General features: G+C 40.3%; 1 protein-coding gene across 14 annotated transcripts in view; it reads left to right on the top strand.

Moving 5' to 3' along the window:
- The window catches only part of Bbx (BBX high mobility group box domain containing), a 240,376-nt gene extending 224,402 nt beyond the window's left edge, over positions 1–15,974 (top strand). For all 14 annotated transcript variants that reach the window (XM_021209074.2, XM_021209072.2, XM_029544302.1 and 11 more), the window contains 3 exons: positions 5,255–5,452; positions 7,246–7,429; positions 10,219–15,974. In XM_021209074.2, the coding sequence (XP_021064733.1) occupies positions 5,255–5,452; positions 7,246–7,429; positions 10,219–10,306 (470 nt within the window). In that variant the 3' untranslated portion in view covers positions 10,307–15,974. The remainder of the gene's footprint in view (positions 1–5,254; positions 5,453–7,245; positions 7,430–10,218) is intronic.
- Positions 15,975–18,360: the final 2,386 nt, after the last annotated feature.

Raw genomic sequence — 18,360 nt, 5'->3', positions numbered from 1 at the left:
GTAGAGTGCATGTATAGAGTGATGTGGAAAACTCATTTGACATGAGTTGGAGAGATCTGTGTTCTCAAACCTGCCACTAATGAGCACTGTTTGGTAGGACACATAGCTTAATCTCACTATAACCTCCTCTATATTTGTACAAAACACATAATGCAATTCATGTACAGAGCTTAGGGACGACCTACATGGTAATACATAAACGTTAAGTTCCATACATGAAGCTTTTTCTCTGGTGTCTAATGGGGTCTGGGATGCTGGAGGCAGCATGCCAGCAGCTCTACTGTCTTGCCTTGGGTGGAGGTAGACAAGACAATCAGTTTTGAATCAGCCATGCAGTCCCCAGACATTAGCAGAAGTGTAGTTGTTATTCATGATACTTCATTAGTTATATATTATTGATGTATATTGAGCAAAACTTTGGAGACCTAACTCTGAAAAGTGTGAATCCTTTACTTACAATAGAGCACAAATTCATACATAGCCAGAAAGATGGAACTCACTTTGAGCATCAGAAAACCACTAGTCATTTCCAGTGACTCGATTTGGTTATTGACTTTGATGCCATCCCCAGTACTTAATTGTTCAGGTGGTAACACTGTGAACTACCCAGGCCCTGTCTCATCCTTTCTTATACCTATGGCCACATCACTGTCTGTTAAACTTCGTGAAACTTTGCTTTGCGGGGCATAAATATAGAAAGACAGAATGAAACCACAGTACAAGGCACTTTTAGCATATGTCAGAAAGAAGGGGAAATTGTCCACAGTCTAGAATCGGCATGATTTTTCTGGTCAGCTGAGAAGACCTATCGTAGTCAGTTTGTCTTTCCATGGAGTGTGTTGACTAAAGATTTTTATCTCCACAATGATGGCATGATGATAATTAGTACTTAATGACACTTAGAGGGCTTTTCTTTTTGTGAGTTTTTGAAATTTTGATTGTAACCCCATTGAATTAAGGACAGTTATCAGCCCCAAACACCTGATTTTAAAAAAAAAAAATGTAGGTCAATTAAACGATAAAGATGGAAAAAAACAGAATTCTTTCTACTTAAGCACTTTGTCCATTACCGTTTCATTTTTCCAAGCAGATCTGTCAACTCTTAGCCCTCATTGGGTTTGCTATAAGGTGGGAGGGGGTTGCCTTGAACTTTAGGGCAGCCTGGACAAGTGCCAAGCTAGCCAGGTCTGTGTTGCAAAATCTCCATCAGAGTAGTTTCTTTGCGATTTGTAATATCGTTCCAGGAATTAATGGCAGGCAGTCTGTTTGTACAGGGAGATCTTTAGATGTGATCCATACGCCCCTAGCTGGATCTGTTTCCCGTGTTTGGAACTGTTGTTCTATAACTCCAGCAAAGTCTCCCAGAATCATAGACCTGGCTCCTTCATTCCTTTCTCTTTTCATTCGGCATCTGACTTGTTTTAATTCATGGGAGACCAACCAAAGGCAATGAGATTTCAAATACAGCCATAATGATTTCAATGAAACTGAATTTCCCAGTTGGAATGTAAATTCCTGATTCTAGTAGCCTCGTGGGGTGCAGTCCAAGTACAGTGCTGTTTTCCCAAAGAATACTCTTCCACATTTGGGGAGCACTTTGGAAAACAAAGCAGTCTCTTTCTGCCACGGTCCTAATGTGGCTCCAGGAGTGAGCTGGCATTATCACCCTCAGATGATGCACTTCACGTGTGCTATGGTTATTGTGGAGTGTGAAAACCAGCCCTGTGGACTTGTTCCAGTGTGCCTGAGGAATTTTGTGTGTTCAATTAAAAGCCTAAAGAGAAGTGACTAATGTGCTTTTGGATGGCAAAGTCTTTCTTTTCTCACATATCCGCTTGTTTGAGTGGGGGAAGAAAGGCTTGATTTCTGCCCGCACTGTTTGATTTGGTGCCCACGTGTCCTGCCTTTCACTCTTTTGCTTTGGTTGGTGTGGCCGAGTACTGTTTTGTCACAGAGGACTAAGTATTTGACTCACCCTTACTGTCCTCAGTTCTTCTATCATAGTAGATTGTCCCTGCGGGGTGACCCTTTACATAGCTCTGCACATGGCTGTATTTTCTGGATTTAATATCAGGGCAAAGTGTGGGGCAAGCAAGACCTTTAACTCTCCACTCCAGCTCTCTAACACAGTCTTAGCTCTTATTCCATACCTTTGTCAAGTGTGAATGATCTGCGGGGTCTATGATTTCTTCTAGATCTGATACTAGATTTAGGTGAAATAACAATAGCAATAATAGGTTTAGCTGTGTATGTTTATTCTGGGGTGCTGACACAGAGTTCCCATGGAACTATACAATACATTGCCTTTCACCTAGTCTGTAACTTGTTACTTCTAAGCTTTCATCTAGTACTTGACTGTTGCTCCTGCCCTTTCTTTGAATTCTCCTCTGGTACCCAGCCTTTAGCAGCCATTCCTTTGGTTTCTAATGTGTCATTATCAGGTCATCTGGAGAGATTTTCAAAGGAGCAATACTTAGTAGAATGCAGTTACCTCAGGGCTCACCAATGAAAATCAGTTAAAACAATGCTAATCCACTTGGGACCCTGGAGCTGATAAAGATGCTTATTTTTCTCAACACCATTATTTTCTACAAAACTGTTAGTGTAGGCTATGTGGCAAAACCACCCTTTTAGGTCTGAATGTCTTCTTTAGAGTTAATCCAGCCCAGTTCACATCTGCATGTAGAGACCCATGGTTCCACACCTAGTAAACTGCAGTCCAAGTGGAGAATCCTTGTGTCTGTGTCTGGATTCTCTGAAATCCTGTTATCTCAGGAAGTCAGATGATGTTTCACAAACTACTTGGCATTTTCTTTTCCTAACACAATTTTCTTTTCCCCTTTGGACCCTGTATGTTTTGGGGATGCCCCACCTCTAAACAGCAGTGTACTGGAGAGTTGAGTAGAAATCCCCCTAGAGTGGCAGGTGAGGGGTAAGCAAAGCTGGGGCTTATGAAAGTGCAACACACATTATTTGATAGTCATTGCAAATCCAGGTTTGGCTTCTTTCAACTTGTCTGAGGCTTTGAGTCTTGAGGCTATCTAGTCATTAAACTTCTTTGAATTATTTCTAACTAAATTGTAGCAATTTTTTTCTTAGAGCTTTTATATTTAAAGAGCTTACATGTATACTTCCGTTGGCCCATCTAAGCTAAGAAACAAAGAACCAGTAGTCTGAAGCCTGAGTACCTACGATGAAAGCTATTCTGCCCTTGAACCTGGGACTAGGTCTAAATTATAAGAAGGCCTTTCCTTTTCTCTGATTGTGGAGTCCGTACTTGAGATAGTGCTTAGAGACATGCTTACCAGGTGTTTTGAGGCAGCGCTGTGAAATCAGTAATTGCTGCCTTAAGCCTGTCCCCACACGCCATTTATGTTACAGTACCAAGATACTGATACAAGGCCAAAAAGAAGTCCGTACTCTGTTTTGGTGGAATTGTAGTAATTTTCCTATGTGTTTGGAGTGTGAATCAACCTCTTCATTTCAGATATCTATGATTTCCAGGGCGAAAAAAAAAAATCTCAATAATTTGTAGTCCTCTTTTGTCAAGGCTATATCTAAAATCACTATAGAGCTAGATTAAAGTTTTCAATTACACTTACAAGAGTATTTATATCAGCAGTGAGTTTTACACATTTAGAGCTGTTCTTATTAGATTTTTCTCTTCCTCTTTTTTTTATACTGTACATATATTTTTGCTTTTGTTTGTTTAGTTGGTTGGTTGGTCGGTTAGTTTTTCAAGACAAAGTTTCACTGGCTGTTCTAAAACTCACTCTGTAGAGCAGGCTGACTTCAACTTTAAAAATCCTCTGACTTCTGCCTCCAAAGTGTGATTTCCTGACCTAGTCTTCCCTTTTCTTTGTCAAAAATGTTTTCTGTGCCTACCATTAGGAGACCAAATGACCACTAACATTTTCCCTGTCCAAAACATCAGATCAGCCACTGGCATTTTTTTTTAAAGCCCCTATCATGAAACTTGGTTGCTTTTACTTTTATAAATCTATTTATTTTAGATATATGGATATTTTGCCTCCTTGTGTAAGTATTTTATCTTCATGTATGTTTGCATATTACATGTGTGCTAGTGTTCTCTAAGGCCCAAAGACAGTTTTGAATTCCCTGGGATTGGAATTCCTGAGGGTTATTATTTGCCACATGGGTGCTGGGAATCAAACCCAGGTCCTCAGGAAAAGCAGCCAGTGGACTCAGTGCTGAGCCGCCTCTCTAGTCCCATAGTATATTTACTTTTTAATGGTTACTATACTGTAATTACATGTTTCTTTTTTTAATTTCAAAATAAGGGGGAGGGAAGGAAGGATACATAGGGAAGTTAGTGTGTGGGACAAGTATTCCCATGTAATCAAAACCAAGGAAGAAGACTTTAATGGCCTGTACCTTCCTTACACTTGATGCAAGTCACTGAGAATTCAGTCCTGTGTTATTAAATTATTTATTGGTTTTGTAATTATGGTGCCAAAACCCAGTCTCTCCATGAACTGTGTGCTTCATTCAATTATCTCATTAAGTGTGTTCACTTTGTCCAAGAATTCAGAGTTTCATTTGCATGCTGACCTAACCAATGTTTATCTTATCTTTACTTGATAAGTCTGTATGCATGAGAAAAGTTTAAGCCTCACAGTTTTTCTATTATGTCCAGCCTGGTACTCAAAAGTAAATGTCCCAGCTATTAATGTTAATATAAGAAGTACATATTTAATCTCTGTGTCTTCAGACAAGAAAGTACGGTTATCACCCTACCCAACTGTACTGGCCCAGAAGGTCTCAGAAAGGCACCCTGGCCACACCCAGAACTTGTGATCTCTTAGGATACAGGCAGGAGGTGTGCATACATTAATATCTCCACCTACCAGATCAAACACTCTACCAAATCCAAAGATAATGAAGAGGGAATGAGGGAGCTGAGGTTAAGGTCACTGGTGGGATGCAGGTCACTGACGCAATGCCTGCTGTTCATATGTGATATAGTCCTTCACAGTGTAAAAGAGACGTGAGAGGATGTGTTTGCAACTTCTACAAATATAAGGAAAATATCAATAAGTAGCAAACAAATTGTGGGAATTTTTCATTTCTTTCTTTTCTTTTCTTTTTTTTTTTCTTTTCTTTTCTATCAGTATTTTGGAAATGAGTGTAAATTTCCCATTCAGATGGGTCAGGCATACAGAAACATGTCTTTTCCACAATGGTGCTGATGCCTTATGATTTTGTGTATAACTGCGTGTTTATCCTATTTCAGCCATATTTTCCGAAGATAAAAGCACCACAGAGCCTGCTTATAAGGTTAGAAATACCCTATCCATTCCCAACACTCCAGAGCCAACAACAATGCAAGAACCTTTGGTGGGCAGCCAAAAGAGAAAAGCAAGGAAAACCAAGATCACACACCTTGTCAGGACTGCAGATGGCCGGGTATCACCAGCAGGAGGTACTTTTGGTAAGAAGCAAGATCTTTAAGTCAAGGTTGTGAGAACCAGCAAGTGTCCACCATGACTCTGTTGGCCTCCAAGTGACTATAAGCCAACTGTCGCTTCTCAATAAAGACCTGGTGTGTTTTTGAAACTTTCTCCTCCACATATGCCCTATTTCATGCTCTAAAGCCATAGATGTTTCTCCAAGTGTGTGTCTGAATCCCTAGAAAGGATAGGTAATCTTTAGGGGTATTAGCTGCTTTTCATCAGAATGCCCCCAAACAGTCTTAAGTAAATTCCAGAAGAGCCTAGACTTTCAAAGCTACTTGATGGATCTGGGTGAACTCGTGGTGTTCTATTCATGTCATTACAAGCCAGATTATTAGATATTCAAAGCAATGAATTAGGCACCTAAAAATATATTCAGCGTTTTCTATAGTGCTGATTCAAGCCACTAGGGGAGCCTGAGAATATGTCTGCATCTCTTATTTTTCTGATCTAAACAGACAGTAAAATTACCCACTTCCTTTCTTAGCTGTGATCTATTCCTTGTTTATGGTGGTTTCTTTAACAGTAGAATTTTCTGAAAGGCTCAAGGTTAAAGGGTAGAATAATGACTCAACATCCCCGGAAGAGCTTGGGGTGTCAGCTAGTGATCTGTGCTGTCGTCCCCTGGTTGGTGTAGCATTCCATCCGATCTGATCTGGGTTAATATTGGTCCTCGGAGAGATGAACTGCTTGCTGAGTTAGAAGTACAAGGCAATTTATTAATTTTGCCCTTTTCTTGTGTATTGTGGTTTTAAATGATTGTTAGAACCACAAGGCAGACTGAGACTCTTCATTCTACTGTCATGTCAGTGGGGAGACTTTGAAGAGGCGGGGTTTTATGAGTAGGAGGTCAGTGTGAAGACTAATGTCTCCCCAGGGATCTGGCTGGTCTACGCCTCACTTTCTAATCTATATTCAGATCTGTGGCTTTCATTTTACTTTTCCTTATTCTTATTTCACTTATATTTACTTATATATTAAAATAGTAGTTTCCATAATGGCATTCTTACTCATGTATGTAATGTGATTTCATCATATTACTCTGTCTTCTCCCCTGACTGGTCCCCCTTTCCCAAGTAGTCTTTCTATTTTTCGTGTGTAACTTTCATTTTATAGATTGTTATGTCCTTGTTCATTTATGTCCTCATTCATTCTCATTTGTAGGAAAAAAGGAGAAATGTTAGAAAATAGCTCCCTTTTACATAGGAAAGTGCCATGCCACTTCTATGTCTTAATTATAACAGCATATCTTTTATTGGCTTTCTAAATTGAAATATTACTTAAATTTCTGCCTCTCCTACAATATTTGCATAATTAGGAAAGTATTCTCCCTTTGCTTTTCCATACATACCTGAAAATCCTTTGTTTTCGTTCCATGAGGTCTTTGGAACAAAGTGACAACATGGGAGCTCAGCAGGACTGATTATCTGTTGTTTAGACCATTCTACCCTTTAGAACTACATAAGACCCAAACCCCACATTCCTGTGACAGTATTACCATCACACAACTCTCTTGAGTTTTATTTTGGTTACAACTTACCCCAACACTGAACTGGGCTCTTTGACTGTGAATAAAACATACTTTCTCTCCAGTGAGATTTAGGGTAGAGTCTACAGTTGCCATTGAGAAAGAGACTGTCTAATCCTTGCTACTTGAAGGTAGCAGACAGACATGGGCAGGACAAACAGCTCTCCACACTGCCGGGCACAGTGCTTCCCCAGGATCCTTCTGTGAATGGGCCTCCTGGGATGGATTTCTCTTTTGTTTCAGATGACAAACCAAAGGAGCAACTGCAGAGGAGCCTCCCCAAAGTACCCGAGACATACTGCGGTGATAATTGCTCACACAGTACGGTTGAGGAGCCACGGAGCAGTACTCCAGAAATGCCTGCTGTGTCTGCATTCTTTAGCCTCGCTGCACTGGCTGAGGTTGCAGCCATGGAGAATGTGCACAGGTGAGTGATCAAACGTGAGTCCAGGAACAGTGTGGAGACGAGCCGACTGTTCCAGAACTGACTGGCATGTCACAAAATGAGCTGGCTTTCCTCCTGAATTCAAGGACACGGTTATTTATATGTATGTGTGAATTAACAGTGTGGGGAACATTAGCGAACATGGCAACTACGTATTTTCTCTGAATATCAGAGTATCCTGTAGCTAAACTTTATTACCATGAAAATCCTGTGAGTAAAGAAGCAGGATTATGTAAGCCTTCTGGAGTCTGGTCCTGAAGGAGGTGGGAGAAGAGCAGTACAGTGTCCTGAGCATGGTGACTACCCTCTTTCACTCCTAGCACTTGTTTTGTATACGTTGGGAGAGGCTGTGGTTGTTAATTTTCTGTTGCTCTGATAAAACTCCATGACTAAAGAAACTTCAGAAAGAAAGGTTCTATTTGAACTTATGGTTACAGAGGCTAAGAGTCCATCATGGTGGGGAGCCATGGCAACAAGCAGCAAGCCTAGTGGCAGGAGCAGGTACCTGAGTTATCTCAACCGTGAGCACAAAGCAGACAGAGGAGTGGGGAAAGACTAAAGTCAGCGCGCCCTCCCCAGTCACATACTTCTTCCAGCAAGGCTCCATCTCTCAGAGGTTGTTTCCATGACCTCCCCAAACACCACCACTCTCTGGACCAAATACTCAAATATCATAGCGAGTGGAACGGTTTTCATTTGAGTGACCACAGTTGCACTTATCTCATGGAGATGTTGTGTGAGTGACTGTGGCATCTTGGGGATAAAGGATTTTGTTAGTAGCTATGACGGTATCCCATCAAAACACCATGGGTTCAAGGTAAGGGCCATCTTGATATCTGACTCATGGTACACAGAGCCTGTTGTTTTTCTTCAGCTCTATGATCTGCAACTCAGTTTTCTCACCATAAGTTTAACATGATGATATACCCCAAAGAGTCAAAAGCTACAGGGATCTGACCAGATTAGTCATGAGAACTCTTTGGTTCCCATAGAAAGAATATTGAGTTCTATCTTCTGCTACTCAGTGGATTCTTTGGGAAAGAAAGGACTTTTTTATGAACACAGTTTTTTTTTTTGTTTTGTTTTGTTTTTTTTGGTTGTTGTTTTTGTTTTGTTTTGTTTTTTGTTTTTTTTAACTTTTTTATTCAAAGTAGATTCCTCCACTGGAGGGTAGCATTATTTATTAGACTTTCAGTTGGGTACCGAAATCTTTAAAAGCCCAGCATGCCATTCTTACCTCCAGGCAAACCTGAAGGCCCAGGAAGCAGCTCCTCCTCCTCCTGTTAGCTGCCTCCTTCCTCCCATTAGTTGGTAATCCTAGTGGCCCCCTCCCAGCAGCCTCCAGAAAGTCCCATTCTTTTTCACTAGTACAGGCAACATCCCCCTGAGGAGTAGGTGCTGGCAGACACTGCTAGGGTCTGCTAAGCCTGTAAGGAAGAGGGTGTTTCTCCATTGCACACTCGGTGAGCATCTTAGTAAGGCCACAGTCCCCTCACTGCTGCAGCCTCCTCTTCTGTGATTGCATCATTGTCCTGTCAGCCAGCTTTGCAAAAGCAAAACACCCAAGCAAGCCTTTCCACTCTCAGCAAACCTGCTCCCTGCCTTCCACAGTCCTGCTGCGCTCATGAATTCTGACTCTGTCCAGCGAGGCCTTGCTTGCCTTTGTACATCCTCACAGGTGAATTGCTGTTCCTCTTTCTAGCCCGTGTTTAGTCCCCTGCTCTCAGACACTCTCCTCCTGCCGCAGCTCGCATGCCTCATGCAAGGGTATACATGCACACCTTTCTGAGACCAGCTGCACGTTGGGTTATAAATGTACCTGCTGATATTTCATCTCCTTGATGCATTTTGAAAACAAAGCATTGGTATTATTTTTTTGTGTGCTGGATTAGGTGGCTCCTGTTCTAGCAGGAGAATAGGTGAGGTAGCTCCCAGTGTGTGGCTCCCTAACTGTGTAGGGATAGGAAAATACTACATGTAAGACTTTTCTGTTGCTTCCCACTAGAACAGCATCGATTACTAACGTTATGCCACTAGCCTAACAAATGTTGGTGTTCTTTCTCTTTTTTTTTTTTTTTGTTTTCTTTTTTCCTTTTCCAGTATTTCCTAAAATTCTTTTAAGTACACATAATAATAAAGGTTATAAACCAGTGTGTTAAATCCATTTTTCTCAAAGAAAGTGCTAAACATATTGGACAGTTAGTATTTAACAGCAACCATGCAAGAATGAACAAATAAATAGAAATTTGGTCCTCGTATGTATTCTGTTTTTAAAATCTTTAATATCTTGTATACTTCTAGTATTCTATATAACAGAGTTACTTTTCTTTTTTGCGTACTAAGAGAAATGTGGGTATAATTATAATGCAGGTATTTGCTGCATTTTAAAATCACCACTTTATCCTGTGTGTCCTGTATGTCCTGAAGAACTTTACTGGGAGTGAAACCCGTGGAAACACAGCTGTCTTTTCAGCTGTTTTCAGTGCTGTGTTGTGCACCATAGGCCAGGGCAGGGGCAGCCTCAGTGTGCTTGTCCAGGCATGGCAGGCTTGTTATGGTAACAAGAAAATACACTGTTAAGCAGTTGGAGGGGTGGGGGAACACATGACTTTTCGTAAAATTCTAAGGACAAATCCAGCTTTAATTAAATGACTAAATAGCAATTAATTACTATTGAGTGGGACAATGGAAAGTTCCTATCACTCATTGGTCCCTGCCTATCTCAGATTGTATGCCCCCAGTAAGTGACATTTTTTCCTCTTGTTTTACAGAGGTCAGAGATCAACTCCGCTCACCCATGATGGACAGCCAAAAGAAATGCCCCAGGCTCCTGTACTTATTTCTTGCGCTGACCAGTGACGCGCCCTTTAATTGTAAAACATTGTGCTTTACCTTCTACCCTAGCCTTGTCTTTACCAGGGATGCGAGCGAGTCCATGCGGCGGGAAGTACAGACTGCAGACAAGTGCTTGTTGCCCCAACACAGCCCAGAACCACTTGAAGCAGAACTTAGCATTCTGGGCCCATTTGTTGTTTCAGAAGCCACAGTTTCTGAGGGCAGTGTTACTGTGTGGTATTGAGTGAAAGCAAAGTGGCCTGGACCTTTGCTTTGCATGGAAGGAAGGCTTTTGATGGTGACCAGTGGTGACTTGGTAAAAGGCTGCCTTTGCTGTAGCTCATCCAGCATCTCTTTTACCAACCAGAGAGTGTGAAACTAGTTTCATATATTATCTAGTTATTCTTTCAAAACAAACAAGAAAACCCTGACGCACTGCACTAGTTATTATTAGATATTCTTAGCCTTTTGTACATGAAGATTTAAGTTCTAAGATGGTTTATATAATAGGTTATACCTACATTTATATTGTAGAATAAATATTAAAAAGCCTGTACCAGAGCCTCCCAAGCAGCATGGGCAGGCAGACGTACCATTGTTAGCGGTGTATGCTCGGCCTCGTGGTCCATATATTCTGCACTTTTATATTTGCCACCAGAGTGGTAGTGGTAGTTTGCTGGCAGAGAGAGAGAGAGAGGGAGAGAGAGAGAGAGAGAGAGAGAGAGAGAGGAGAGAGAGAGAGAATATTACAATTCTTACAATCTGAATTTTTTTCTTAGCCTTGAGTGAACAAGAAGAATTTGCTTGGGGCAAATTGTGGCAAATATTTTCCCAGACAGGGGAAGCATCCTGCAGATTACAGATTACTGATGTTCTCATGCCTTGAGGATTCTTTTATTTTTACACAGGGGTCTAAGTGACCAATGGATCGTTCATATAAACAAACAAACAAAAAAAAAGACAAAAATATTATTCAGAAGTGACCTTAGTATTACTTCATTATTCTAAACACATTGAAGATGCTCACTTCATATGGACTTGGAGCTTCAGACCTTTTACATCCATCACACACAGACCGGACGGGTGGTGATTGCTATGCAAGGCCTGATAGGCACTGCAGGTTTTAGGAGCCATTTGGAGCTTGTATTGTTGAGGAAGTATTGAGTAAACGAGGGGGGAGGTGTGTCTGAAGCGCGCCTCTCAGTCAGATCCACCTACAAGTTTCTGTTTCCTTTTTATGTTTTGTTGCTTTTAAGCATAAAACCAACCATATGCCAGTGCCAAGTGGATTAACTGGCTTACAACATTCAACATTGACTTAACCACCTGATGTTCACCGTGTCTTGTTTCCTAGCAACAGATGCAAAGTGATACATCAAAATTAAATCTGAGGCTACAGATTTTACAGGGTATTTGTTCCATAGCACAAAGTATTTCCCCACTCTTGCATCACAGCACAAACTACCAAATTTTGATTTTTGGATCCCAGCAATAATTTTTAACAGTTTTCAAACTGGTGGAATTTTGATAGTGCTAGCTGGAGTTTGAAGCTTTTGAATTAGATCTCTAAATGGTGACAGTTTACATGGTTTTATCTAGCTTTCTTATTTATACTTGACTGAATTGTAATTTTTTTTTCTAATTGTAATTTGACCTAATAGCCATATAAAATGACTCTATTAATACTGTCTAGGTCTAGCTTCTCACAGTTGTAGATATTACTTCAGTTCCGGTGCTGGAAAATATGTACAACAATACTAACAGCATTGAAAAAGACAGAGGTTTGTTTTGTTTGTTGTTGTTTTTCCAAAGCAGGTGGGGAGGGCAGCAAAGTATTAGAATTATGTCCTCGGACCTTGTTTGTTGTGGGGCTGAGGAAGCAGGAAGTATTGGAAGGTCAATCAGTAGGGACAGATTAACCCCACTCACATAGAAGTAAATCAAGTGATGAGCCCCAGATTTTAGCACACTATTTTTACTATGATAACTTTTAATAATATTTTCTAAATTTCAAAACAAAAACCTGAATGATTGGAAATTGCTGGGTCCTGATGTTGGTGGCTGTTGGAGTTTGGACCACTTGCTAGCAGTGATTTAAACATGATAATTAGCTAACACCCCCCCCCCCCAAATAATAACAAAAATAGAAAACCAACAATTGCATTGGTGCAGAACATGCATCTTGACAATGGTACTAACTTGTTATTCTCTAGAACACATTAGAATAGATCTATTTTTGCCAGAGCACCCTCCCTCAGTCCTCTGATGCATTTCACTAGAGTCCTTTAAGAGATTGCTGTATATTCCTGAAACTTTTTTTTTTAAAGAAGCAAACAAGAGATAACTTTTTTCTACTTGGTTAATATCTTACCTGGTCTGCTTTTCCTAAACCCCAGTGACTTTTACTTTAGTCAGGGTGGGAACGGGAGGGACTTACTGGATATGACTGTTTTCAGATTCTTTAAAAACAAACCTTTTTGTAGAAATGCTTAATTTTTAAGCGGTTAGGCACTGAGAGTAGCAGAAATCCTGCAAAGCTTTATAGTTCTCCGAGTGAGGTCTTGATTTCAGTAGCTGTGCTTCTTATGCCCCAGATCTGCTAGAGAGGGGTGTTGGTATTTTCAGGTAACATTTGTTAGCACAAATCTTTTGGTCTGTTACGTTGTTCTTCTTCACTCTATCCGTGTTGTCATCTTCATTTCACATCTCTCCTTCTGGAAACTGGCATTGCTGTATTGCTCTGATGTGTACTTGTGATCTGCCAGCAAGCACCATCCACACTAATATTCGTCTCACAGCATCCTCAAGAAGACAAGTCGTTGCACCTTATGTATATCTCAAGCAAACCAAATGCAATGTTCTGCGTTGATCTGTTCTAAATCATTGTAGTTATATCTTTCTGAAACCATTTTGCATTTAGTTGAAATTGTCAATATTTATGCTTTTAACCTTCTGGATTCAAACCTGTATATAAAATTTTGAAAGAAGTCCTTGCCCTTCTCTGCAGGGCTGGAAGTGGAAGGTTCTGTCTCAGGTGCAGACTTAGTACTCTTCCAGGTTTCTTTAGCCCTTTATTTATTTTAGGTATTCTGGTATTTCCGATGTAATTTTGAAGTGTCTAGAGTATATTATAGTAACTAAAACTGCATCTCTGAAGCTGAGTGAAAGAAGAAAATACTGTAAGATGTCCTTGAAGTTTTGTTTTGGGTACTGTAAATGAGATCAGGAAGAGGAATAATGCCTCACAGCCACATTGGAAGCTACAGGTTCTTGTCCCCAAATTAGGTTAGTCTCAGATGGTGGATCAAAATTCTCGATTCATTTAACCCCTTCTTGAGTGATCTCATCACCCTGGCAGCCTCTGCCCCACCAGTATGAGAAATCACTTTATCAGACGTTGCCTGGGAGCCACACTGAAATAACTTCCACATGATCACTGTTGTGCCACTTCTGGTCCTTACCATCGCTGGAGGAAAACGGTGACAGCACTCTGATTGGAAAGGAGCATCCGAACCATCGGGGTTGAATCCCTTGTTTTCTTACTAGGTCAGATGCTTTGCTAAGTCATAAAAAATGTGTTTGCACTCTGCAATCTTTGACTCAGTGTAAGGAAGTGTTTGCACCGATGTAAATGCCCAAGCACATGATAAATTGCTATGGAACAGACATTAGCTGAAAACTGAATAATGTGTTCTGTTTATAGGGTGGGGTGGGGGATACCACACAACTCTGTTCTAAGCTTGGCATTTGATGTTAATGTGAAGCAGTGGGTCCATACTGCCTGCTAAACTACTGTATGCGGCGTCATAAGTGTTCTGAAGGCCAGCAGCTGGAGGCTGGGGGACAGCAGCCATTCAACAGAGGAGAAGTACCACTGGCTTGTCGGGGGAGAGGAAGAAAATCAGAGGAGGCACCATTTGTAAGGGAAAGGCTGGGGTGTACATGACACTGTTGAAAGCCACCTTTGATTGCACTGCTCCACAGAGCCCTCAGATAAGGCCAATCCTCACGGGCTACCTCGGCTTTCAAAGTTAACTTCAGTAAGTCTGTCTTTCGCCTCTACCTTCAGTGCCACAATTTTCCACTGCAGTGTTTCAACTTCACAAAACTGACTTCTCCAGAGAGAACAACGCCTTGCTGCAATGGGCAGTAGAAGCAAGTGCTTACCACATTTGACCTGTAAAGTGTTTGGAGTGACAGCTAGGTGGAAATTGGATTTAGCTTTTCCCCACACATCCTTGTTTTGCACTTTATGCAAAGTGTACTAATTGCTAATTAGATGTTGTTTCTGTTCATACAGGCATTCCCAAAGAGTTAGACTGGACTTGGTTTTGAGTTTGGGGATTGTTAAAGTCTTACTTAGATTAACTAACAACATGTGTCTAATGAAAACAGAAGCAGCTCTGTAGTTCATGGACCCATGTATCTGAAGAAGCGTCAGGGTTTGATGGACTACTTTGCTTGTGTTTGAAAGTGATAGCTAAGTTGGTTAAACTCCATGCCGAGTGACTGTCCTTTTCCATGGGGACATTGTTACCTTCTTACATTTCAGAACAAAGAAGCAACAGAAGTAAATGACATATGTTTGACTTCTTTGTATATCTGCACCTGTCTGTGCTACTCTTTCCTTCAAATATATAAATACACATTTATGAGGGAGGAAAAGGTTCCTCTTTTGACCAAATTTTATATGTGGTGGTGTGATTTTTACTGATAAATTCACAGGAGGAACTTTGTAGTCAAAAGTTCTGTGGCTACTGTTTTGCTTTGTTCTTTTATGGCTTTTTTGTTTGTTTTTTGTTTTTTTTACTTTCTTTCTTGGCAGCCAGCGGTCAAACTGATCATGCCTTCAAATTTATTTTCATACACAGAACTAGTTTTTGTGAACATTATTACTACTTCCAAAGATTTTCTGATAACTTGGGCCAGAACTGGTGACTGAGTAACAAGGGTCTGATTGAATGCCTCCAAACCCACCCACAACACGAATCTTACCTCACAAGCTCTTACCTAAATCATAGAGAAACTCATGTTCCATGCAGTGTCACTGACTTCTCTGTTGCTCGCCAGAAGGTGTTTGCTTGCTCTTGTCTCCTGACACCTCACATTAGTGCCTGGGCTCTCGGAGCAGCAGAACCTAGGGTCTGGAAGGCTGGAGACCTTGAGCTTAGCAAGCGTTCAGCCACATTTTCATGTCCTTAGCACTAACAAGCTGCTGGTGCTCAGGAATTTGTCAAAAGGTTGATGAACCCTCCTGAGGTTCCACACGCCAGGTTATAAACTGGTTCGCATAGGTTTGAACTGCTTACATACATGTCATAAATTAACCATAGCTTCATTTGACCCCAGGTCTTAAGTCTGTTGACAGTTTCAGCATGACTGATTCGCTCATTTTATTTTTTTTTTTTTATTTTGCTTTGGAAATTGGCTTGGTTCTCTTTAGAGTTGGTGTAAACATGCCATGTAATAAATGATTTCCAGTTAATGGTACAACAGAATTATTGCTTTCTTAGATGTATGTGTAGTAAAAGTCAATATACACATTTATATAATTTCTTCAAAATCTTATACCTAATTTGATATTTCTAAAAATTGCACATGTAAGTCATGTGTATAACATGCTAAAGTACTTTAACTGTGATCTTAAAACTGAATAAAATATTTAATAAAAATTTGAAATATTTTAAAGATATTATTCAAATACATTTCTTTATGTTCTCACTACCAACTATAGAATATGTGCCTTCAGTGTTGTCCACTAAAAATAGTAGAGAAAATAATAAAGGATTCTTCAACCATTTCAGAACATCGATTAATGGTTTCAACCTTACACTGTTCACCTGAGACTGACCATTGAGGAGTATTGATTGCTTTCCCCTAATGTGGAGGGTGGAAGGTAGAAGAGAGTCCGACAGAAGAAAGAAGAGTGACTTCAGGCTGCCACATGAAATGAGTGTTTAAGAAAGAGAGCTTAGCATCCTCTTCCTTAGATTGTACCAAAACTATAAGTTAGATCACGTGGGTCATGGCCCACCAGTAAAAGCGAAGATCTCAAGCTGACCAACACTTAGGAAAAGGCAGGCAGTTAGTTCCAGAGTAGCCATAGCCAAGTAATGAAACCCGGTCTCAGTCAACTCAAAGTCAAAACAGTCTAGAAACCGCATGGACATTAATATAGGTGTACAGTAACAGATGTGGTAGAAACCGCATGGACATTAATATAGGTGTACAGTAACAGATGTGGTCCCCAGTTCTGGACCACTGACTGGGTGTGCTGGTGTTCCTCCCTACCATTGCCTTGGGGAAGGAGAACGCTGCTGTGGTGCCTTCACTGTAAATGCACATGAAGTGCTAGGTACTCCATGTCCAAGTTGGCTGGCTTGCTTGAGTATATTCATAGGATGCAGAGGGGTCACACATGGTTGCAAACAATGTGATCCCCACATGAAAATTGAGAATTTCAGGTTAGCTTGAAAGTGATATTCTAAAGTTAAGTTGTTCTAGGAGATTTAATGGTGTGAAAACTCAAAGTGGGTTAAATTCCTATCTATTCATACTTAGGTATGTAGATAGGTTTGTTGTTTGTTTTGGTTTTTATAAAATTAATCTACCTAATGAATTACAAAAGTTAATCTATCCTTCCTTCCCATTATGGAGAATAAAATCAGGAGAGGCTGTTGAAAGAAGAGGATCCTTGCTAAAGATACAAATTCTGTTAGAAAAACAAAAAGACACTGTGTGCATATGTGTAACTATATAGTGTTAAATGTATCAGTACTGTTGCAAGGAAAAAAGTGATTAACAGGTAAAAACAGTATGACTTAAGATGCTAGAAACAAAAGTTCTCATATTTATCTCAGACCCTTTTGTTTTGCTGGAATTATAGACTTTCAGTACACGCAAAGGCAGGGTTTGAGTTTTGAACCTTTGAACCCACCCCCCTGATCCAAGAGATTTTCTCAGTCCCTATTTTATCTGTGTGCTGCTTGTCTTTACTCCAGACTCCAAGTGTGCAGTGAAAACATCTGGGCGTATCAGACACAGGCTTTGAGTTGAGTGTGCATTCGTTTTGTCTTACTATTTTTCCACAATATCCAAGGTAAATGAAACCCATGAGGCCAAAACATTGATATGCTGGAATTAGAGAAAAATAGTAGCCGGTTACATCTCCTTTACCTGATCATGGAGAGCCCTTTCTAAGAAGTCTTTGAGTATACAGGCAGATGATGGCAGGAAGTGGGGAGGCGAGTTTTGGGTGCTTTTCTCCAGATTGAGTAACTTGAAAAGCTCCAGGACTGAAACTGTAATGTGTACATGTTAGCTGCATGTGTGAGCCACCCCTACCCCCAGCCCAGTCCCTGCTGTCTTCCTCCCACTCTGTCCTCCGGCTTCCAAGGGGTGTAGCAGTATTTCAGATGTGCGCTGGAAGACAAATTTTGAGAGTTTTAAAGACTGAAATCCTGCTCAGCATGCTATAAATTAAAGCACAGAATGAAATCCCATTCTAAAAAAAAAAAAAAAAAATGTAAATTTGTGACTCAGCCACCTTAGAAATCTCTTACCTTGGGGATTTTGCAACAGGTATTATTTTGGGGTTGTACATAGGAGAAAGATGAAAAACATGAGGATTGAAAGTCTCTAAAAGGTGATGGATAAAGGAAAAGGAAATTCATGTAAGTAGGGCTTGGATGCTCTACATAAAAAAAAAATTTTAATTTTAAAGGCAACATGAAATGTACCCAAGAAATATTCTCAAGTGAGTATTTTTCTGATGGTATCAGTGGAGTTTATGAATGGCCAATTAAACAAGCATGAGTTCTTCCAGAAGTAAACAGAAAAGCCCTGACATATACAAGCAGTAGACACATAATACGAAATTAGGTAATGATTGGCCACGGAATTTGGAGCTCTTACTGGAATGCACTTAATAGAAAAGGCAGTATTGATACAATTTTCCCAAATGTGTATAATTTTTGACATACTGGAAATTTTTAGCCACTGCTTCATAGAATAAAGTCTTCTATATTCTGTCTTGGCTCAATCATGTATTAAAAATAGAGCAATGGTCTTTACATAAG

The sequence above is a fragment of the Mus pahari genome, chromosome 12 (genome assembly GCF_900095145.1).
Source record: "Mus pahari chromosome 12, PAHARI_EIJ_v1.1, whole genome shotgun sequence".
Taxonomy (NCBI): domain Eukaryota; kingdom Metazoa; phylum Chordata; class Mammalia; order Rodentia; family Muridae; genus Mus; species Mus pahari.
This window is presented reverse-complemented; position numbering and strand designations above follow the sequence as displayed.